At 45.3% G+C, this 23,688-nt stretch overlaps 1 protein-coding gene across 14 annotated transcripts in view; it reads left to right on the forward strand.

The window, feature by feature from the left end:
• ARVCF (ARVCF delta catenin family member) overlaps positions 1-23,688 on the forward strand; it is a 288,430-nt gene that overhangs the window by 169,221 nt on the left and 95,521 nt on the right. For all 14 annotated transcript variants that reach the window (XM_064466541.1, XM_064466548.1, XM_064466551.1 and 11 more), the window contains one exon: positions 19,551-19,709. In XM_064466541.1, coding sequence (XP_064322611.1) covers positions 19,551-19,709 — 159 coding nt within the window. The remainder of the gene's footprint in view (positions 1-19,550; positions 19,710-23,688) is intronic.

Below are 23,688 nucleotides of genomic sequence, written 5' to 3' on the forward strand. Positions count from 1 at the left end.
GAAATTCTCAAATATTTTCCCATATATTCTCCTGAATTCCTGTTGCAAGCCTTCTCACAGGATTTTTTCCTTAGTGTATTTGGACAGGCATGTTAGGGTGGCTGTGCTGGCCTGTGCAGTCTATTCCAGTGTGAATTTTATACATTACAGTTGTCCTTGCATGGTTTCTTGTTGTTATTAAAAGCGGCTTCACTCCAGAGCAATTGCTCTGCTTTACCAGTGGTTTAATTTTATTTCAGAAGAGCATTGTTTTTCCTGCAGGACAGAGTATTTGCATCAGGAGTTACTCTGAGAAGCTGTAGCTGTTTCTTTCCTGCAGTCAGCCCCCAGGTAATGTTCAACTACAAAAGACATCAAGAACTCATCTGACAACCTGTACTGTGAAAGCAAAAGTTGGAGTCAGAAACTTCTTGAGAGTTTTTGGTATATTTATATCTTGCAAGAAGTCACTAGCGCTTTTTGTCTGGGGAGATCTTTGTAGGAAGTTCCTTTTAACTCTGTCTTGAGAAAGCTGAACAATATTTTCCTTTTTCAAAGTAGGAGACTGATAGGTGAGGTAAATCTAAATCATATGGCTTGGTTCCGCTGACTGCGCAGACAATGGATTTATAGGGAAATGAAAACGTAGCTGTGGCTTTTTCCCTTTTCACCAATCCCTAATTGGTGTTTCCCCGCTCCCTTTGTCAGATGCTTTCGTGTTTCGGCAGCTGAGGTGCATGGGCTTCTCGCGGCCTGCTCGAGCGAGCTCCTCTGAAATGCCTTGAGAGCCAGAGCTGTCTGTAAGGGCTGAACCGGCGCCGAACGGAGCGAGCGTGCGTTGCTTCTGTAGTCGGTCGCCTTCGGGCTGCATTTAGCCGTTCCCCAGAGCTGCACTGCAGCCGAGAAAGGAGGAAGATGACATCTTTCAAAGGGCTGGGCGGGGAGTCGCGGTGAACGTAACCTTTCACCACCGAGTGAGTCGTCTCCGCACGCAGAGCCTCCTCCAGCATGGACCTCATGTAAGTCCTCGCTCGCTCCTCGGTGTCGGTGCTCCTGGGGTGAAGCTGGCAATACAGATCGCATCTTCACATCTCTTCACCTAGTCTGATTTATATAAAACCTGGTTAAAATAATGTTTGCAAATTAATCCACTATGTAATGGTTGTCTCGTATGACAGAGGAGAAGATTTGATCTGGCATGCATTTTGTGTACTTGAAATAATTTCTCCTAATCCATGGGTTTTGATTAAAACGTTTGACTCTCCGGCTAGTGTGCAGAGACTGAAAAATACAGCAGTTTTTTAATATCTCTAGCTGGATTCTACATTATGTTTCTGGGTTGTTTTTTTTCTTGAAAGAAAGCAATGAAGAAACAGAGGAAAGCCCTAGAGCTGTCTATATTTGATTTGCTTGGAAATTAATCATTAATGTCTTCCAGGTGGACAGCAAATGTGTTATGAAGTCTTCTATATCTGCATGCAGGGTAGTGAACCAAAACAAAGTGAAGTGCATGGAAAAGATCCTCTTAAGCCTGAATCCTGGAAGAGCAAATAGGTGCCCCGAGGAACAGCTCGGTCTGTACGCAGGGGGGTTACTGAGGTTGTATTGACGCGATATTGTGGGTACTGTGGTTACGGCTTCTTTGTGTGAGCTTCTGCTGTATCAGAGTGGCTGGAAACTGAACATATTTATCATTTTGGTTGTCGTATGATTTTACTAGTATCTAGAAGAGAAATGCCTCCTCCTAAATGAAATGTCAAAGGATTTAATCATTGGATGGGCAGATATTCTGAATTAAAGAGGAGCGGTTCATAGCTTTAAGACAGATTTGCCATCTCTCAGAAAGACGAAGTGCTGCACCTAGGTCCATGTGGCACGTTGCAAGTCTTTCAGAAACAACTCTCCCAGACAGGAGGAGTCTTCCCACCTTTTTAATTTGCTGCATTCCTAACCGTGGCATTGTGCACTAATGTTATATACAGATCACTTCAGAAGTCTTGCTTGTCATATGCCCGGTATAACATGAAGATACGTTTGCCAGACAGGTAGTGTAGATCCTGCCAACTCATTTGCAGCCTGCTTCGCAGCAAATGTTCTCTGAAGGTAGCTTCAATTTTTACTCTACTTGTTATGTTCTTGTAAAGAAATTATTATTAGCAAGGCCTCTGAATTAGGAATGTGATTTTAAGCCTCTCTACGGCCCCTTCTGTTTCTCACCAGCACAAGCTGGTGGCACCTTTGCCTGTAGAAAGCGAGTTTCGAACACATTGCAGCCACACCTGTGTATATTGATAAATGTTTTTGTGGTGTGCTTTAACCGTTTCCTGCAGCAGAATTGTCTTGTTGAAGCTCTACAGCTAGGCTGTTCTCAGCTTTATGGTGGGGAGGCCTTAAGTGTGATATTGCAGCTGCACCCCAGACCTTTCTGACGTTGCGAGAGCAGTTTCTGTCTAAACAATAGTGAAAGGTCTGGTCCTTGGGCCCGTTCGGCTTGCAGTAGGCAGCCTCTTGCTGTACTGGTAGCACGGTAGTAAAACCTTGGAACACAGTATTTTAATTTAGCTGGGTCAGAGCTTTTCTGCTGCAGATGTCGACTTTAGACTCTTTCTGAAGGGGAGCCGGGACAGCTAGCCCTGTCTGCGTCACGGATGCTGATGCTGCCGTCTGAGCTCACCACTGGGTGTGGTAATTATAGTTGTTGGCGTTCAAGTTTCCGAATCGGACTAAGTGGGTATGCGTACGTGAGGGAATGCTGAAATTGGAGACCTGGACTAAATAAACATCAAAGGCCTCTGAATCTGCAAGAGGGCGTGCTGTAATGGCTGCCTGTCCCCCCCGAACCCGACAAAGGGTTTTGTTGGCCTGTGCGTGGTGCAGGTGCGTCCAGGGGGGTCGGGAGAGGTGGTGTCGCAGTGGAGGAGGAACGTCTTGGTGAGCGCTTTGTCCCCGTGGCTGAGAACGCACAGCCTGTGCCAGCGCGCGTTTGCAAGAGGATGGCTGTGGGACTGGTGTCCCCCCTCTGCTGCTACAGCCGGAGCTCACACGCGCAGGCTGGAGAAGGATGATGGCCATACCAGGAACGACCGGAGCCGTGGGCCCTGCCAGCTGACACCGCCGTGCGATGAATAAAGCCTCTCGATGAGTTGGATGGCACTGGAACGATGGTGGCACTGTACAGACTTGTGCCAGGTGTAGCCAGAATCCAGAAATGCCTCCCCTGCGCTGGTGAAAGGGAGTCAGAGGAGAGGATACAGTGGATGTAAAGATTAGTTTGGTAGGAACGGCACGAGCTACGGGAAATAGATCGGTGTAAGAGGTGTGATGGCAAGTGGGTGAAAGGAGCACCAGGGTTACTGCAGGTGATGGGCCAGTAGATGAGCCGATGGCCTCAGAGCAATACCTTCCTTCTCTTTTTCTGCTGTATGCCATGCTTGTGTCTGAAGCAAGAGCATGCGTTGGCTTTTTTTTAAGGATTATGGATTGGAGATTTTAAATGGGTTTTCCATAAGTTCTGCACAGGCACACGCTTTGAATTTGGTGAAAATAAAAACATAAGTTTGTTGGTTTTTTGATTGACTGGAGTGTCCTGATGAGCTTCCGAGGTAGTCACCACACCTTTCAGTAACATTGATAGTGCTGCAGTGTTAGAAGCACAGCAGAGCATATGGGGAACCAATTAATTCAGTAGATATTAATTAATAAACGCTGTTCCTCCGGGGAAAACCTTTTAGCACATCCGCTGTTTGGCCCAAGATTGCATGCATGCATGAATGGATAGTGAACATGCTTTCCCGAATTGTCACTTGCTGTTTCTCTCGATAGGCTGGGGGCTGCCTCCTCTCTGCTGCTGCCAGGCTTTTAGGAAAGCAGACTGCAGTTAATGCTTAAGCTGTCTCAGCCACCAGCGTTCTCGCATACAACTGATGTCAACACATGCCGGTTTTCACCGCTGCCCTGTGGGCTGCGTGGCTGAGTCCGGCCAGCTCCCGGCACTCTGCGGCCTCTTTGTCCTGAGACGCGCGCTTCGGCGGCGGCGCGCATGCGGAATTATCAGCTCTGAAAATAGCTATCTTATGTATCGAAGCATATACATACGCTTACAAAAAAGACCTGCTGCATGAATGGGTAGTGTGTTGTCAGTGCCGTCCGCTTGATATGGAACAGCTTTGTTTGCATCTCTCTGTGGTACTGCACTGACTCGAGGGTGGTAGGCTGCGCAGCTAATAGGCACTGCACGGCAAGTCAGCTGAATTACAAGCCTCCGCTTAATTTATCTTCTTTTAGAAAAAAAGTCCTCTGGTCTGTCAACATCAAGATCATATAGCGCCGAGAGAGAGAACAGTAAACTAATACTTGGAGTGTGGTGATCGATGGTGGAGATCTTAAAATCTCTCCGCCTGGTCCTGACAGTTCTCTTGTGAAGCTTTTTTAATAGTAACAAGATATAAATGGTTTACAAAAGCTATCTGCTACTGACCATAAGAACTTGCTTGACTGCTCAAACTGCAAAATGCTGCTTAATGCTATAAGCAATGGATTTTGGTGATGGTTTCTTCTGCTGTGGTGTTGCTGCAGGTGCGAAGGTGATGTTCTTGAAGCAATTCGCTCAGTGATTTGTTCTGAGAGGCTTTTTTAACTGTGTAAAATTCGATTAGACTCATTATGTGGACTTGTATTGATATTTGCTTACTTCCTGCTGAGTACAAAGACAGAAACCTATTACTGGAATGCAAATACCCTATGATGGAACATTGCCTTCATTGCAAAATACGGCAGTGCTTCCGAACTGGCAGTGGGCGGAGGTGTGACCTTACTGGTTAGAGGCTTGAACCAGAAATGCTTCAGGTAGCCTCCCTTTATGGTTTCTCAGGTTCTTCTCATTACATGAAATACTCTCCATTAAAAAAAGGTCTTATTTCTTGTGGTATGCATGTGCTGTATGTGAAAAAGAGGAGAAATTTCTTCATGAATGTCTGCAAAGAATACAGAGGCTTATCTGATGATCTCGCCTCCTCTTGGAGGAGTTAGGGGTGTAAAAGGCATTTATGATAACAAAGCAGTTTTATCAATTACATCTTTTAAAAAGCATTAGAATTTCCAAAAGATTTGAAATTTAAGTAGCCTATTTGAACTTCATGGAAGAAACAGTGAAATTCCTTTTTGGTGCTTGTTCACTCTGTATTTATTTGGCTTTGCTGCCAGCTTTTCTTTGGGGGTTTTCAAAACGTCATTAGTACGGGACAACTTGACCTTCTCTTGCGGATAATGTTAATGGCGAATCGGACTGCCAGTCACTTACAGTACAGACAGAATGAACGGAGGCAGGAGGGCTGGGCACAAATACTGCGTGGGGAGGTGTGTTTCCCAGGAGTAGCCTTGTTCTGTGCCTTGCCCGTCGCACCTTCGGAAGCTGTGCTGCTGCGATGCGATCGCGGCTGCTCACGAGGAAGCGGCGAGCTGCGAGTTTAAACATCTCAGCTGCTAAAGGGCAGCAGGTATCTGGGTTAGAGAGGACTTCAGCAGCTTGTCAAAAAGTTTGAGATTTTTAAAATTAATTAGTTGAGAATAAACCATCTTTTATTAATGTTTGAATATCTGTGGTCATGTATAAATTAGCATGATAGAACAGCTGCCACATGCCCTGTTTCTTTTTCTCAAGGAAAAACTCTCTGAATACACCTATAAATAGTGAATAGTAAATAAATAAGAAATCATTTGGTTATTTCAGAACATGATTCAATGCTCTAAGCAGCGCTGTGCTGTATTCAGTCACTTCTGGGTTGTTTATGTGCTTTTCGCTTTTTAATGAAGGACCCTGCTTTTCATTAGTACAATTTATATTTGATGCCTTCATAGTCAAATATCGCCTATCAAAATGTCACCAGCTTTTTTCAGACACATGCATAACCTCTTCTACTTAGTACTTGCAGCCAATATCCTTAGCAGGGAAAATTATTAATCCCTGATGAGTGCAACTGAAATGATACATGAAGTCAGCAGAAATCCTTCTACCCAGTGAGCTGGCAGGGCATGGTTATAAGCCAGCAAACTGCGGTGCTTTGCAAAATATTATGGATCCAAAAGCACAATGAATTATGTCTACAAGGTTTACAAAGCTAGGATTAAGAATAGCTGTAACATTTACTGCTGAGGGTATACAGGCACGTTATCCAGTGTATTTTCTGGGTTTCCAAACACATTGAAAATGTATACTAAGGGCCTGTTACAATATGTTGGTAGGCTTTTGTTAAGTGAATTATACGGTTATCTGTAGGTTTCCTTTAATTTTCTAAACGGGGGCTGTACTCAGCTTAAACTTCTTGGCAAGAATGTTTTTCTGTTTGTTTTTTTTTCCCGTGATCAGAGTTGCTGATGATTCCTTATTCAGAAGTTGATTTAATTTCTGCATGTGTGAACCGGTAAATGATGGGAAGCTGTAAATACTGACGGGTTTGGTCACCGTTGACAGGGATAATTGAATTAAGTGTAGAATCAGGATAGTTTCCCGCCTGTGGCGTGTGAATTGTTCTCCAGTTGACAGAACTTGCCGTTCGGGATGGGTATCTTCCACCCGAAGAGCTGGGCTGTTGCGTTTGCTCTTCCTGACGTGCTAACCGTCATCCTGTGTAAGCGAGATTTATTCATTTGGCCCTGTCCCCGTGGTGTTCTTGCACTTCCCGTATTCGTGGCTCCGGGCAGCGCTCCCCCCCGATCCTGAGCTCGCGGGTGAGATGCTGCGAGCCAGCCTGCCGGGAGGCTGAACGTGGCGTGGCTGGCGCGTGAGCTTCTGCTGTGGGAGACGGGCCGTGACACGCCGGGGCTGCGCTCACCGGGAGCGTCTCGGAAAGACCCTTTCTCTCCCTTCCTCGGTGAACTGCTCACAGACCGCTTCGGAACAGCTCGGGCACAGTCGGTTCATCGTGAACGTGAATAGAAGTATCACTAAGTCCCAAGCAAGGCATCGTACTGTTGCTTGTGAGCGTTCGCTTGTGTGGAATCGGATGCTGGGCTTGTGCTCAGGTTTCTTGTGTTTCATAATCTCTTCCCTGTCAGTAAGCGTCAGTACAAGATGCACACCTAAGGAGAGCTCAGCAACAAAAACATAGTCTAGGCAAACCACATGAAAAGCCAAAGAATAACACCGCGTTGTTTGGAAAGCCTTAAAAAAGCATCTTAATATTCTGCTGTGTGTGGAGAGAGTGACTATGCGTCAAAAGATTTACACAGTGAACTAAAGCAGCGTTAACATGATGAAATTAAAAACTGAAATACTTCTCTTGTGTCCCTCCCCTCCCCTTTTCCTACCACTTTTCTCATGTGAAAGCCGCTGATCTGGCGTTCACATGACACTCATTCCATTTATGGGTTCTATCTTGTCCCATTTTCCCTGTTCTCCCCCACCCCTTTCCCTGCCATGCTTTAACGTTTTGTTATTGCCCTCCCTGGGCAGACTTGTGCATTTTGTAATGCTTTTCTCTGCCCATCTCTTCTTGGTGTGCTTCTGGCTCCCCATGTTGCTTTCGCATCTCCTTTCTGCCGGACTTACTCTCTTCCGTGCTTATGTTTTATCTGTTGACAACTACCGCACTCCCTGGCCTAACAAGTCGAGCTGTGGAATATTACGGAGTTCTGTCCGACTGTCCTTGAGGATGTCTTCCTTTGTTCAGGGTATAATGATGGGTCAGTCCAGATCAGCAAACCTGACTCATGGGATCAGCAGCACCTTTTTAGAGATATTTTTGTGCTGCTGGGGACTCTGGGTGTTAAAAGGCACCGTTCTCCTCTCAGAAGCAGGGTAACCCCAAAAGCTGAAAACTGAAGGAGAAGGAACCCCGCTAGCGTGTATTTCTGAGGAGGTTCCCAGCGCTGTGCTCGGGGTGAGTCCCGGAGGCGGCAGCAGTGTTTACGGCGGGGTGTTCGGCGCTGGCGGCGGGCTCGCTGCTGCTAAATCTGTACTGATTGAATCTGTCCAACTGTTTAATGAAGGTGGGTGGGATGGCTGGATGTTTGTTCTGTGGCTCTTTGTGAAGAGCTGGAAGAAAAATAAAAGGACTTTATTTGAACTCTGAGAAAGACAGCTGTGTGTATAGATGGTACAAGGACTGCTGATGCTTTACCAGAGAACTTTGTTCCTCTAATGCACTTATGGGAGTTTCACACTAAGACTCTGTTTATTTTTGCCAAAATTTTAGTAGTGGAGGTGGGGCTCATAGAAGCGGTTCCTTTTATATAAAGGAGAGGAGGCAAGGCTGGGTACCTGGATGCCGCATATTCCGCCAGAACAGATGAAAATGGCATATCCTGTACAAGCCTAAATAACAAAGGGAGACGAACACAGGAGGCTGGTTTGCCTGGAAGCGAGGTAGCCGCTGCTGCCAGCATGTGCGTAGGGAATTGGGCACTTTGAAGAGTTCTGGCCGGGATATGAGCAAGCTGGCTAGAAGTTTACTAACACACCGTATCCTATTTACAGCCTCAGCTTGGCAGGGCTTCTCTGGAAAAATTAAAGATTCCCTTTCCTGGCATAAAATGACAACAAGGAGTGGGAGTGAAACGCAGGTGTCCTATCCCTGGGTTGAAACAGCAACCTTGCAGCTTGCCTTGCCAGCTGTAGGGAAGTGCAGCATTCAGAGCATGAATCCAGTTTTCTGACTGATGCTCGTTAATAGCAAGTCCTTAATTTCATCCTGCATGATCTCTTGTTGTCGTCTGTGCGTGTTTAATTGAGAAATGGCCTCTGTAAAGCCCTCTGAGAACCTGTTTGAAAGTGACTGAGATTGCTGGCTCTAGGGCCACGTCTTGTCTTAATCTTAATCATATTTGAATTCTGTTGTGAAGTGCCAAACAAAAGCACATCAGCAATAGTAAAAAAGATACTATGTAAATAATTGGGTGGTTGGCAAATGCGATTGGGTTTTACAATTCAAATGCTTTCATCTGGCCGTACTGACACACGGTGCCAATAGGATTGGTCACAGAAAGATGCACATTTCCAGCAAGCACGTGGAACGCCTAGCCAGAGCCGATGTAAGATGAAAAAAAATCCAAACACATTTAATGAAGAAATTGAGAGTTATTTTACTTTACTAGTGAAGATATTTACCTCTGGGCAAGTGACTTCCACCTTAGTTTAAATGACTTCTCCTTCCTGAGATTCAAGCTCATCGAGCAGTAATAGTAGTCCTTGCTAAATGGCCTGACTGTTGACATTCACCATTCTTATTACACACCGAAAGGACCCAGTGGTTTCCCATGAATTTTCTAGGTGACAGCGCCTGAATAAGTGGCCCTCATCTCTTCTTTTTCCCCCACTTTCCTTCAGTCCCTGGTTCCTACTCTTAGGCAGCCATCTCAGTTACGCTGGCACAACGGGTCATGGGAGCTGTGCTGTAGATAGCAGAGGTTGGGGGATGGCACAGATGGTCATTCCTTGGTGGTTTTTCAGTTGACCCAATGCTCTGGTTTGCAGCTCGGCCTTGCTCAAAGCACCCCTGGCCCAGGTGAGAAGGGGAGTCTAGTTCAACCTTCATCTCTGAGACTGAAGGGTTCTCTATCAACTTTCCATTACACCTTTAGGCACTTGGACTGTAACCAAATCGCCCCTTGACCTTCTCTTTGAGGTGAAAAACTTGGACCTTAGGGCAGGACAGGAGACCTTTCTGCTCCTTCTCCTCTTAGCTGTGCTCTGAGCCCACTGGAGTGTATCCGCGTCCTTCCCTGGCTGTGGGTAGGAGAGCTGACAGGCTGTCCCAGTAGTGACCATGCGGGTGCCAAATAGAGATGATGAAATGTTCTTACTCAGTATTTTCCCTAATATCCAAGTGCTCTCTTTCATCTTTTTTCCCCTTCTCTTTCTACTGTTTATTTCTGGTTTAACGCTGGCTTAGCAAGTCTACCTGCTGTCTTTCTAGTCTGTGTGAGGTCTGTCCGTATACAAGCAGCAGTTGTAAGCTCAGGCTTATGAAATACACAGAGAATGTGTGAAATAAATGGACTCCTGGGGGGGTGAAAAAAAGCCATTGCTGAACTTTCTTGGGCAGTTGAAATAACACAGTAACTGCATCGCACTTGGGAAGATTGTCTTTCTGTTGGATTCCCTTCCCTCTAGAAGATTTACAGCAGATGGAGCGACCTCTGGCTTTGTTGGCTTGTTTGTGTCTTTTGGTGTTCAAATGGACTTGTAGCCGTCCAGAGACCTCCTGCACAGCTTCTTTCCCGCTGTCACATTTTTCCTTGCTGGGGCTACATAATATTGAGAGCCAGGCCTCTGTTTGAGGCTGTTCACACGTTTCCCGCTATGTTTTGTTTAGACAGTGGCTTTTGGTGTGGGGTTGGGAGGGAAGGGGGTGAGATGCAGAGGGAAGAATTCGAATGTGTTTTAACGTGGGTAATCTCTTGGGGAGCTGTCTGGACTGAAGCAGTCCCGCTGTCTTGGTGCCAGGCAAACCTGCTTTGGTACTTAATAGTGGGAGACATTGGCAAGCACATTCCTCGTGAGACGGGTGATTAGATTTATCGTCAATCACTTTGTATTCCCTAGAATAAGAAATAATTTATTTAAGAAACGGCTTTCTTGGAATGCAGGCTTAAAAATTCATCAACAATCCATTTGTTCTGCCTCCCTCAAGATTACAAAAGCTTTTTTTCTCTTTTTCCTTTTTTTTTTTTTCTTTTTGTGTTGTGGCAGTGTGTTTTGCCACAAGAAGCATTTTTGTTGTGCAGTTTAGATCTACAGGCAAGATTGTGGGTGGGTGAGGAGATTAGTTAAATTTAACACTACGGCTGCTAGGACGCCCAAATACTGTTCCAGTCTTGGTCGTAATTCAAAGAACGCAGAGATGGTTTACATCTGTCTGGAAGTTAAAAAGTAATTCTCTAAGGTAGTTTCGTCAGTGCAAGTAGGCGTGCGTGTGTTAGCCTAGAACTGAGAGGCTGGGTCTGGCAGATTTTGGTTTAACGCAGTAGTGCTGTGTTTCAGTGGCCAGGGTAGAGTCTAGGACACACAGACTGCGTCAAGAAACTTGCTGCTACTCTGCCAAACCAACAGTTCTTTATCTTGCTTTAGATGAAGGACCTAGCTTGTACTTCTGACGCCTATGTGCATGTGAGCTTGTGGACTTGATATCTAGTAATACATGCATCGGTTTAATTTATGACCCAAACTCTGTGAGGCCAGGAAGAAAAGGAAGCTGAGTGTCTGTCTTGCAGGAGGAAATGTACAAACGAGTCATCCCGCACCACCTTTAATGGCAGCAGGTGGAGATGAAGGAAGCAGCTCGCTGGAAAATTGTAACCCATGATGTAACCTCATGCCACTAAAAACCTCCCCTAATTTAGCCTTGGTTAGCTCATCTGAAAGACTCCAGAGCGGAAGCAAGTCGGATCTGTTCTGGGTTTGGTCAAAGATTAGGCAAGCAGATTTGCATTGTGTTTGTCTTTGGGAGGTAGTTTGGCAAATCAGTGAACTCTCTGTAGAAGTCTTGGTGAGAAACAGTCGTTTCCTGCTCATTCAGCATGGTTTCCTAGTGGGCAAGCTTTCCAGATAAACACTAGCCGTGCTGTTGACAGCTAAGACAAACAGGGCTAGCCCTAACGCTGTATGTGGCAGGTGTGCTTTCTTTTTTCTGCCTTTATCATTTTCATATGAAAAATAATGGCTTACGCTTCTGTTTTTACTGCTTGATCTTGCTGAACCACTGGGGGAGAAAAAGGGCTTGTGACTAAGGGACGGAATGATGAAGGGTGATAGCCTCGTCCAGTTCTGGGTTCTGCCACAGGCTTCTTACATCGGGGCTCTGAGGCCTGGACTCATTCCCCAGCTTTAATGTTTTCTTGAAGTGTTTGATGTCGTCTCTCTGCAGAATCGGTGGCAAAAGCTGGATGTGTCCGAGGAGGTGATTTAGTCTGCGCAAGATCTGACCTGTTCTCTGAAGCTCCTATTCTTTTTGACTAAAGAGAAAGAATTAAGTTATTGTGCATTTAGATATCTCACTAAGCTGCCTGAAGATAGGTGCTGTGAATTTGAACCTGTTAAGCATCCATTTCCCTACCTGGAAGATGTGTGTCCTCGCTCTTCCCTCCTGGGAGCGGTTTCGGTCAGCAGGCTGCTCTCTCCCGTGGCAGCTGCATTGCCCTTTTGCAGTACAAAAGCTACTGGCGATTGCCTTGTTCTGGAAATCAGTGGGCATGTGTGATGTGCTGAGCGTTACCCTCGGTGTGGTGGGACTGATTAACACCTAAGCTTTAAGTACATATTATCGCATCTGTTGGAGTTGACTGAGATGTAATGTCTTGACGATCTTTGCTTAACACCCAGTCAATCTGAAAAGCAGGGCAAGGCGATACAGAGCCCTGAGACGTCTTACTTGTCAAAGTGACAAATTGCCCTTTCTGATTCAAAGGACCAGCTTGCATGGCAGAGCTAAGTAGCTACTGGAGAAAGGGGAGGAGAGCATGGGAAAAATACCCTATTTGTTTAGGCCTTCCCCTGTATTTTTTGTTGTTTGTTGCTCTGAGTTGAAGCTCTTTGTTTTCCATCGTCTGAAACAACTTAGCAGCAGGTTGAGAGGAGCAAAGCCTCTGGGATTCTGCCTCTCCCACTTCTTGCTCTTATAAACTGTTTACAATCTCCTTCGGTTTTCTAGCTTTCTATGGAAAAGTTCAGTGGGTCAGCTTTCCCTTTAGCTTCATCCATCATTCCAGTCAATTAGAAATAGTTGAGGGCCAATTGCCCGGTCTTCCATTAACTGAGACACTTCAGATTGTTTAAAATAGCATAAAAGCCCTCTTTGTTGACCGTTGGGCAAGCACTGTACATTCCCTCTTGATGGGCAGTTACCGCGTGGCTGAACAGAACCCCAGTGTGTCTTGCGGTACTTGAGGGATGAATATTACTACTACAGGCCTTGTCTGGGTTTTGATTCCTTCTCCTTCACCCCTGCCTCTTGCTTTCCCTGAAAGGTGTGATGCCTTCAGATGGTGAATGACCATGGCTGCTTGCGAAAAAAGCTGCTTTTTGTGGCTTTTCAAAACTTCTGTAGTTGAGGGGGTTTCTCAGTTGCTGAAATGTTCCTTTTTAACCTTGGTGCTTTGAAAGCTCTTGGCGTTATTTGTTAGTCACTTGTCGTGTGTGTTTCTGAAGGACAAAGGAAGTGTGTAAGTGTTCAGGAAACAGTCGGGGCATTGTGGTGTGCGGCTGAGTTCATTCTGGTACCCCGTGCCAGGACAGCCTGCTTTCATTTAGGGCTAACATTTTCCTTATGTTCTCAACTGGCCAGCCTTAGGGTAGAGCTTGTGCAAGAGCTCTGACAGCTTGGAGCTTGTCATAGGTTGATGTGTTTGGGTTCATACTGAAGTGAGCTGAATCCATTGTATATATGCATACATATATATATTTATAGATATAAAAAACACATTTTGTTTCACATGACATTTAACCAGAGAAGTAGGCTTACTAAGTGGAGATCAGTTTATCTGTGGCAAAGCAGATATTTATGTATCCTCATCTTAAAATCATCGTCCATCTTGCAAACTCTTTGCGTGTTACTCGCTGCCTAGGTTTCAGTACGGGCTAGTCCGCGTGCTTTTCATTGTTCCAGTGCCATTTTGCCTCAATAACGTGTCATCCTTGCAGCAGTGTTTCCCCTGAGAGTGAGGAGTCTGGGTAGGTGTGACTGAGCCCCTGTGCTTGGTGCTGACGACCTGGACCTCGCCGCGGTTTTCTGAACCGGAGGAGTGCAGCGTGTGGCAGTCCTCGAACACGAGGCCTCCGTGTTCTTCTAGGAGGTGCCCTGCCTCGCGGTAGTGCCGCTGCTGCTCTGTGTGAGGGATTACCTGTTTCTCTGTTCCTGAAGCACGGTCTAAAAAGCGTAAGCCAGCCGCCTCCCAGGCGGCGCAGGCTCGCGGAGTCGCAGGCTCAGCGGTGTGTGTGCTGGTTAGATTGAACTCCGGCTGCCGCACTGCTGAGGTGCACAAAAAGCTCTCCAGACAGATCCGGGGCAGAAGCACAGCAGGGACCTCCAGGCTGTGGGGAAAGAGCGAGCTCTGACGGGGCAGGAGGATGTGATAGTAATCGGATTTGCGCGTCTTCAGCTGCTGGGGAGCTGGATCTTCTGTTGGAGAAGGATCTGCCTCAAATACACCAAGTTCAACAAACTCCACCAGTGACCGTCCTCTGCGATGTCCCATTGGGATACCAATCACGCAAACCTCGAGAGACTTGTTGGATCGATGCGTCCCTGCAGACGTGCCTTTTTTGTCTTCCTTTCTCTGCCACGTCTTCCGCAAATAACAAGCTTGCGGACGTGACCGCGCTGGAAGCGCAGACCTAAGCTGGAAGGAGACCGTGGGGCAGAATGTCAGCATGAGACTCGGCTCTGACAAAACCGATGTTTGCCTGCTTTGCACTTACAAATAATCTCATGCTTCGCAGAGATTGAAGCTTTAACAAGTAATTTAAATAAAGATTAGTAGGAGGAGAGAGAATCCCCATTTAATTCAATTAGCATTGTTGTCCAATACCATTAATTATGCCCAGACTTGTAATGTGTTTCACAGGAGTTGATACACTTGAGCTTTGTCTGTGCTGGGGTTGACTGAGGACAAGTATGTCCACTGGTGTAGAATCCAGCCTTTGTGCTTTGCAAAAACCTTCCAGTTTGGTATCTGACAGTAGCCTGGAGAAAGCAGTAGCCTGAATAGCCTGCACTGCAGTCTGCTGAACAAAGGGTATCTCTGGGAGAACGATGATTCGATGTACGTGTGTTCGGTGTTTTTGAAGAGGGACTGGTTTAGTGGAAGTAATAATCTCCTGCAATTTTATATTATTTCCAGACTGGTTTAAATTGTTTCATATGCAGGGAATAAAGAACTTTGTTTACTGTTTTAAAGTAGGATGTCTATTCCTCCTGGGGGAGGTTATTCTTTTATTAAAAAAGATATAAAATAACTGCTTGGATGGAAATATAACTCTAGGAGTTGAAATGGGGATGATTATAGAAGCTATAGTATTCTAATGCAAAACAAGCCCTAGGAGATATGTGCCCTAAATGGTAAATCACTCTGTTTTTTAACAAAACAAGAATTACTGTTATTTTATGATTCTTGCTTATTTTACAAGGTCTTTAGCTGTTTCATCTGCACTTAACTTTTACAAGCTGGGGATAAATTGATTGTTGTTTTGCTTTTTAAAGCTTGGCTTTTATAAAGCACACTGGCGATGCAAGCACAGATCACCAGGATAGGATTAATTTGGTATTCAAAAAAGCAGGGAGAAAAGACATGACTACTGGCCCCCTATGCAATAACTGGATTGGAAGCTGTTCTCTTAACTTGGTGTGTTTTGTAGTCTTCTTGGAAGGAGCCAAAGATGATCATTTGAAAGGGATGTTACGGGTAATGCTTAGCAGTTGGGGGGGGGGGGGTGTCACCTTGGGGTGTGTGTGTTTATTGCAAGACAACTGCCGCTGCCAGTTTAGAGGGGCTGTGGGATCCCTCAGGGTGGCCCTGACCAGCTTCACGTGGGGCTTCTGCCCAGAGACCTGGGAGCTCTATTTAAGCTCAGCCTGGAGCCCTCAGTCCATGCTTGGGCTATGCTGGAGGAGTACTGGTCTCCAGCTGAGCTACAGCCGTGCCTGTGCCTGGCCCCAGACCCTGACCTGCAGGCTAACCCCAGCCTGACCTCAGACCTGCCTTGTCACCGTGGACCTACCTAGTTCTCGCTGGACCTGATCCTAACCCTGACCTGCAGATTTGCTCCCCAGGTTCACCTTGAGCCTCCCTCATCACCGTGATACTGCCTCTTGGTCGGACCTGGCTGCTGTCTCGGGTCTGCCCTGCTCGCCTTGCTTGGGTGCTGTGGAATTGGGCCTCAGCCAGCGAGGCCCCTGCCCCGCCATCAAAGGATCCCCCTCGGCGCCCGGCCCTCAGGGGGGTGCTGGCCCGTGGTGCTCCCTGTGACGTGATGTCTGTAGTTTGGTGGCTTCCAGAGCGGGGGTCCCGGGAGGAGGGGGCAGCCAACCTGCAGGAACCGTCAAGGATCCTGACAGTCTCCTGCTGAAGAGGAGTGGAAAGAAGCTCCCTTTAGATTTGGTCTTGCCAGATGCTCAGCTGATGACAGTGTTTGCTGGAGGCATGGCAGATCCCTCTTGTGCTAGGGACCACCCTCTTGTCTGACAGTAGGGGAAGGACCACAGCATTGTGGGCAATGTGATAGGAAAAGAGGAATTATCTGGTTGCTTTGCCTTTGAAAGCCCCCAGCAAGGTAAATGAATGAGCGTGTGTTGTTCTAAACTGGAATTACCTACCTCTAGCAGGCAGGGAGCAACTGGCAGGGTTATTCGTTAGGGGTGTCATGTTCCAGCTCTGTCTGGCAACTTGTGCTTTACTTTGGCAGGTAAGCCTAATTATTCAAATGTTTGGGATCAGAGATGCTGAGATGCGTTTAGCAAAAGAGCATCCTAAATACCGACTTGGAGGCTGAGCACGGAGGAAGGTGGTTGAAAGGGGTAATGTGTCCCAGTTTCTGCAATTTGTGATGACCTAAAATCCTTAATGATGGAAGATAAAAACAGATAACAAAATGCTGCATCTTTTCTACATTAATGTTAGCTTGTGAGAACTCCGGGTTAGCGATGTGGAGAAAGTACTGGCTTTGGAGATCAAAGAACCACCTCCTTAAACTAATTCAGGGAGTAAGCTGGATGATACGCTGTCCTCTTAGCTCACTGCATTCCTCGGTAGCTCACATCATAAGAAGGAAGACATAAGAAGATGCAGTCTGGTTAGTTATCTGTGTTGGGATATCTACCTTGAACTTCGCAAGCTTCTATTCTTTCTGATGCTTAGGACAGTCTCTTGCTAACAATAGTCTTCTCTTGCAGGAGTGTAGATCTGTGCCATATCTCCCTGAATCTTCATTTTAGAAGCAGCCAGAGGATAAAAACTAGCACAGTGCTCATTTAAAATCAATATGCTCTAGTTTGCAATTTGCTCATGTTTAAGCGCCCAGCTTTAAAGGTTTCCTTTGCCCACAGGCAGTCTGAATACAAAGGGAGACTTTATTTTTTTCATAAAGAAAAAGTTTTGCAAAAGCCCAAAGAGCAAAATATTTCTTTCCACCTTCCATCTCCTCAGGTTTATTATCTCAAAGCAGAGTTTGCCTCTGAAGAATCTACAGGGGAACGAAGAGACGTAAATTCATGCAGTCACATCAAGAAGCAGCTAGAAATGGTGGATGAGACGTGTGTGTGTACATACGTGGGTGAGAGCAGTGAGAAGGTCCCAGTTCGTTCGAAACAAACACAGTTTTGGCATTTGATGCCTTAGAGATGACAAGGTGTAATGGAGAAAAATCTCTACGTGTAACTGGTTTCTCTGCTGTTGGCAAGGCTGGGGTTGCGTGAAGACAAATAGAAGTCGTGAGTCTTTACTGTATTGCAGTATTGTGTAAATTCTTCTGTTTAGAGAGAAGCTTTATTGTGGGGTGGGGAAAAGCGAGTTGCAGTTAGAATATAGTATCTTCAAGAAAAATATGAAGGGATTAATATATTTGTCCCAGGAGCTAGTTTTCCTTCTGAAGCTGTGGCAGAAGACACGGTCTGACATCTGAACCCTACCATAAAGGATTCCGTGTGTATCATAAGTTATTGGCTGTAATGATTAAGTACTGCAGACTGGAAGGGGTGATTTTTTGGTTTGTTTTTTTTTTTTTTTCTTTAGGATTTCAGAAGTCTTATTCTCATTGATTGATTCTGTAGCCTCAGTTATTCTGTGGTTTCGACAGAAGTGGAAGTAGTGCCTGCTTACACCACCTCTGGCGGCCCAGCACGTGCTGTCTCTGAAGGCTGTCCGGGCTGCATTTTGGCTGACCTGATTGCCTGAGGCTCGCTGCCACGGCCTTGGTCAGCAGTAGCCCTTACCTGACAATGAAAGCGGCTTCGGTGCTGAAGTCCGAGTTCCAGGATGTCAGAACACAGCTGTAAATAAAGGAAACCGAACAGGGGCATCTCAGCTCGTTTCAAAGGAAATTATAGATCACGGCAGGATTAAATGGCCCGCTTCACTGTAGAACTGAACGAGACGCGAGTACCCTGCTCCTGCTCGGCGGCGCGAGGTCGCTGGGGACGATACCGGCCTTCAGGCCTTGCGCAAGGCACGGCACAGCAAAAAACACAACTAGATCCGTCGCTGGGATCTAATGCCGTTTTTCTAAACAAAATGTTACAAAATAAAATGTTGGTAGTTCCCTGGTGAGGAAGCTGCTCACAGGCGGAGAATTTTTAAACCTTTGTGTAATTAGACTCAGCACCTGCACGGCAACAGTTTCATCCCGATCATTTTGTTTCCCTGTGATGTGGAAAGGCATACTGAGTTTGCCCACAGTGTTGTCTTTAGGGAAAGTGTGTTCACTTTGCAATTTTGGGCTCTGTGTCATTCCTTTCCTTTTTTTTTGTATGGTGGGGGGGGAAAAAATGTGTCTCTGTGTGTATATTTGTGTGTGTGTATATCTATTCCTTAATAAGGACATTCTTCGTGTGCCTGTCTGACAGGATGTGCAAATAGAAGCCCTGCTTTGGCTTTGAGGCCGGAGCAGCCGATACCTTCAGGGCTTATAATGAAATGAACAGCCCGTCATTTCATTTTACATAGTTGAGGGTTCATAATGCTGGGGAAAAGTCTTATTTCTCAGTATGTAAGCTGGTCCTTTATTGGCCACTTGCTGTGAAACTTCTGAGATGCATCCATCTACCAAAGGGGAGCTGCTCTGATTTCCGTGCCGAGACACGCAGTTGCGTAAGAACAAGGAAAGTTCAGACATCCGTGCTGGCGAGAAGCAGAAGCGTTCTCTTTGGGCAGCATCCCTGCAAGGACTGGCCTTTGATGTACTTTCTTTCTGTTTAGTGTTTCTTTATGTTGTCTGTCTGTTATAAATTTGAAATAAGCTCATAGCCAGTTAGCTCTTACGGCCTTAGCGAAGGGTCGATGTCAGAAGGGTAGCGTTTCCCCTATTTCAGATATTAATCTCCAGCTATCCATTTTTTTAAATTATCATTGCTCTGGACAGTTTGAGAAAGGTGTCAGTTTAATAGTAGGTCTTGATGTTTAATAAAGCCTTCTGTAGTCTGCAGCTGAGTGTATTGTATCAAATGGAAATAAACTTTTAATGGTGTGTAAGATGAACTGCTCTGAAAGCCAATGGCCCTGTTCGCTGTGGAACTGGATGAATGTTTTTACAGACAAAAATTCCACTCCTCCTACGCTGGGCATTGAAGAGGAAGCTTAAAGTGGGTTTAAATATAAGGTAGCAGTCTGTTAGTCTGTAGTAGGTTGCCTATAAATATGAAGTCCTTGATAGATGCTTCACATGATTTCCATTTACTAGGCTGAGCCCAGTCATTCCAGCACAGTTGCAGCATGCTTTTTTGAGACAGTAAATACTTCCTTCTCTGAATCTCTGCTTGCAAGTTGTTGGGTAAAATGTGTTTTTCAGTCGAGAAAGCTGAAATCAATAGAACAGTTATACCATGATGACAGAAGTGGAAAGTTAACTATTTTTTTACCTGCTTCTTTAGGAACAAAGCCCCAGTAACCAGACATCAATAGCAATGATGCAAGAGCCTCAAGAAATGGTGGAAGAGACAGTTACTGTGGAGGAAGACCCAGGCACTCCCACTTCCCATGTGTCCATTGTCACTTCTGAAGATGGAACCACGAGGAGAACTGAAACCAAGGTGAGAGGTTAATAACCGATGAGGAAAATGGCAAAATACTGCCAAATCCCAAAATAACAGTAACAGGCAGCAGCGTGAGCAATGACAGTCGTGCTGTTGTGGTCCTCAGCGAGTCTTGGTTTCGCCTCTGGTTTGTTCCCGTCGGCTGTGCCGATACAGCTGTTCTCGGAGCTGTGAACTGAAGGGTAGAAATTGTCCAGGTTAACCAAACAACAACACTAGAAGCCCTTCCCAGACTGTTTATTCTTTCAAGATTCTCTATTTTACCAAAACAGTTCACAGCATTGCCCTGCAAACATACGCGGTGATCAAGAACTAGATGAGTTGGTAGGGCTTGGAGTAACTTGCTTCTGTGGCTGAGGAAAAGGTGCTTGGAAATATGTCTTCGAATTAGTTACAATCGGTAATAACAATATGCAACGATGAATTTGTCCTTCAGAACAAGAAACATCCTGTTTAAATAACACCATGGCATTTAAATTCTGCAGCAAGCTCGCGAAGGGAGTTTTACTCCTGATGCACGGGGAAAGCTGGGTGTTCTCAAGTGACACGTACCTCAGGTTCTGCTGGGTTGCAGGTGTTGCATACGTTCTGATTCTCCTGATGGCTTTTTGTTCCCTTGCGTAGGGTGATTTTGCAGTCTCCGCTGAGAAGGGGCCGTGTGTTCGTGGCTGCCTCGCATGCTTTCAGGCACCGCTGGAACACTAACACACCTTGGCATTTGGGTCTTGAAGCCGACCTGACATCTTGGTTAGGTTTGGTCTTGGGAAAGATTTAAGCTTGATTCCCTTTTTATAAACTTCTGAACAGCACTGATTAGGAAAAAGACTGTCCGACTGCTTTCTGTGTTAAAAGGAGTTGAACAGAGGTCACGGCATAAATCAGTGTTTATTTTTCCTGGTGTTCCAGGATTGCAGTCCTCTAAGACACCCATTCAGGACGTCAGATCCTCAGGGTGGCGTAAATGAACGTTTATTTCCTGAGGTCAGTGGGCCTGCACGCATTGCTACAAACTGAGTATCTGGTTTAATGTTGGAAGATAAAAATAACTGGCCTGTTTTCTCGTTGTTGGAAGGAGGTCTTAAAATAAAAACAAAAGGTCCTAAAATAAAAACAAAACAGACAAAATGCCACAAATTTTATTAGCTCTTCAAATAATCTAATGTATTTAATCTGTGAATATTTGAAAGAAATTCTATTTTCTTTCTAGTGGCAGCACCAACAACTTACAGGAAGGAAGTGATAAAATTACAGTGGTGATGGGCACCTTTTTGTATGCACTAATAGTGCATAGCTTCAGGAGGCTGTAAGTGCAGCTACGCGAGGGGACAAAATGGTAGCTACGACTGTAAAAATAGAGGCGAGGCCACGCAGTGGTCCCTGGATAACGGGACCACACGGAATGAAATAGTTTGTCTGAAACAGTCACGCCACTGATAAAGCTGCGTGGTTGTCATAGTGGAAAATGTTCACATAATTTCACTGACTTCAGCTCACAAACTGTCTGGAGGTGTTTCCTACTTATTTCACTGCTAAAAAGACCAACCCTTAAAAAAAATGAATCAAAAAAGATTGTAAAAATTCAGTTGTTGAGAAAAGAGATTCTGAAATGTTAAAACCCAGACGGGGCTGGCCTAGCGGTGTCAGAAGAGGTGCTGTGACTTTGCTGAGGTTATTGTCCATGAAATGGTTTTGTTTTGACTTTTCCTTGCTGTGATAATACGGCATAGATTTAACAGCTCAGATATGAATCTGAGGTCAGAATTTTTTCACCCTTTTTTTTTTTTTAATCACATTGGTCTTCAACTTGCTTTTTGTTTTGATAAAGATTGTGAAAATGAAAACTCTCGTCACTGGGGTTTTGTAGCATCAGTTAAGTGTCCTGGAGTTAATTGGCATTGACCTACTATCACTTCTAATAGGTATCATCATAGTGCTTTTAAAGGTCATATTATTATATGTGAGAGCCTTACAGAGAAAATTAAGTCTCTGGTAGCTCTGTGCAGTGGCAAAATTCTGACCTTGCTGCTCAGAAGAGGTTGGTGACGGAAAGCATTTCCCTGGGATGGGAGATGCAAACCCGTGCCTGCTGGGCCTGCAGTGTGCAGGAGCAGGGTCTTTGAGCCCAGAGACTGCTGTTCTGTGTCTCTGCCTGTTCCCGCCCAGATTTAAAAAAAGGAAAAGAAAAAAATGCTGAAAAACCCCCAGCTAACCAGAACCCCTCATGAATCTGGCCTTGCTTTTCTAGCATGCAGGTCCTTCTTATCCTTGTAAAGGAGTAGCATTTCCTGCGGTGGGAATCCTCACGGCTTTTTTCCATAATATCTAATGTGTTACTTAAGAGCGATGTTTAAAGTTGAGATGGTCACACCGTGTTCGTTAAATGTTACAGGGATTAGTTTAGGCTTAGCTTTTTTTTTTACTTTGAGTTATCTGTTAAGTCAGGGCAGTTAGCTTAACGTACAAATACAGATTTTTATGCTCTGCATTGCTGTGCTTGCTCCAGGCTTCTTTGAGGGAGGGCTTAGAACCTATTTTTGTTGCCTCTGTAACAAAAATGGCTCTTCTGGACAGTGCCAGTCTCAGTCGCCAGCGCATTTGACTCGCGAAGGAAGCGGCAGCACAAGATGCTTCCTCTGACAGAGTAAATAACACAGGTCATGTTTTTTTAAGAGCCAGAGAGACCACGGGGGTTTTCCAAATGTGTGCTTTCGTTGCTGGATAGCTTACGTGGGGATTAGTCACCTTAATTCCATTTAGTATGTAGTTTTGGATCTTTAAAAGGTAATTGTCTTTTTAGTTTTGCTGAATTGTGTAATCTCCAGTTTGCTGGAGAGAGATGCCTCTGACATTCCTCCTCTTGAACTGAAGCCTAGCAAAAGCTGTAAATGGGAATGCTCCTGTATGCTGCTGTTCCTTTATTCCCCACCCCACCCCGTTGTTTCAGAACTGTAATTTATTCCCTTCAATAGTGTATTAAGTAAACAACCTTAATCCAAGTTTAGCTATGCTTTTCCCCACGTCTTTGAAGACCCTGTTAGCAGTGAAGCAGCAAGAAGGCATAATAGAATTTAATATTTGACGTATTTTAAATAGAGAACATTTGCCTTTTCAAAATGAGATATCTCTGAGTAATTTTCCCCCAACTGTTATTCTCTTAGTACTATACTGGCTGAGTCCCTACATAACACTCACTGCACAAAAGATGTAGCAGATAATTCTTCATTTCAACTTCATGATCTCTCTGGAAGCCAAATGCCTATCATGCTAAAACAGTGAAAGTCACCTTGGGGAGGAGACTGCCGCGTCTTGCCTGTCGGCTGGAGCGCTGCCGTGTGTTGAAGGGAGCCTGGCTGTAAGTAGCTCGAGAGAACCCAGTAAAGCAAATCAGATGCGCGTGTGCTTGTGTTAATGTTGGCTTTTTTCCTTTCTTCACACACTTTTTATTTTTATCTTTGAAACGCTAAAAGATTGGAGAGATTTAGGTCACTTTTATTCATTGAAAACGGTGTGTTATGACAACAGACTGTGAAATCAACCTGTATACAAAGTTGTTTCACTTCCAGTCCATCCACTTGCCTCGTGCTTTCTAACACCCGGCAAGGGCGGGTCTTTCCCAACAGGGATTAACTGCTGCTCCCCCTGCTAGCGCCAGCGATGGGAAAGTGCTCGTGGCTGAACCTCTTCGGCCGTGGCGGTGCCAGGTACCCTCAGACGCAGTTGTATGAAACCTTGTAGAAGATTCGAGGGCATTAGGTAGTAGGACAGGAATGGATTTCAGCCGTAGTTGAGGGCCCTTTGAAAATGTGAAACGTTAGGCTTAAAATTGAAGGGGAGAAATTTGAGCTGTTGTTTTGAAAACCTACAGGGCAAGTTCTTACGCAGCGTTTAACAGAAAGGTAATAGCTTCAGCCTGCTTGGGCTGATTAATTTTTACAGTCCATAGTTCAAAAATAAGCTCTCAGAAATGTCAGAATGC

Source organism: Phalacrocorax carbo, chromosome 15 (genome assembly GCF_963921805.1).
Source record: "Phalacrocorax carbo chromosome 15, bPhaCar2.1, whole genome shotgun sequence".
NCBI classification, from domain to species: Eukaryota; Metazoa; Chordata; class Aves; order Suliformes; family Phalacrocoracidae; genus Phalacrocorax; species Phalacrocorax carbo.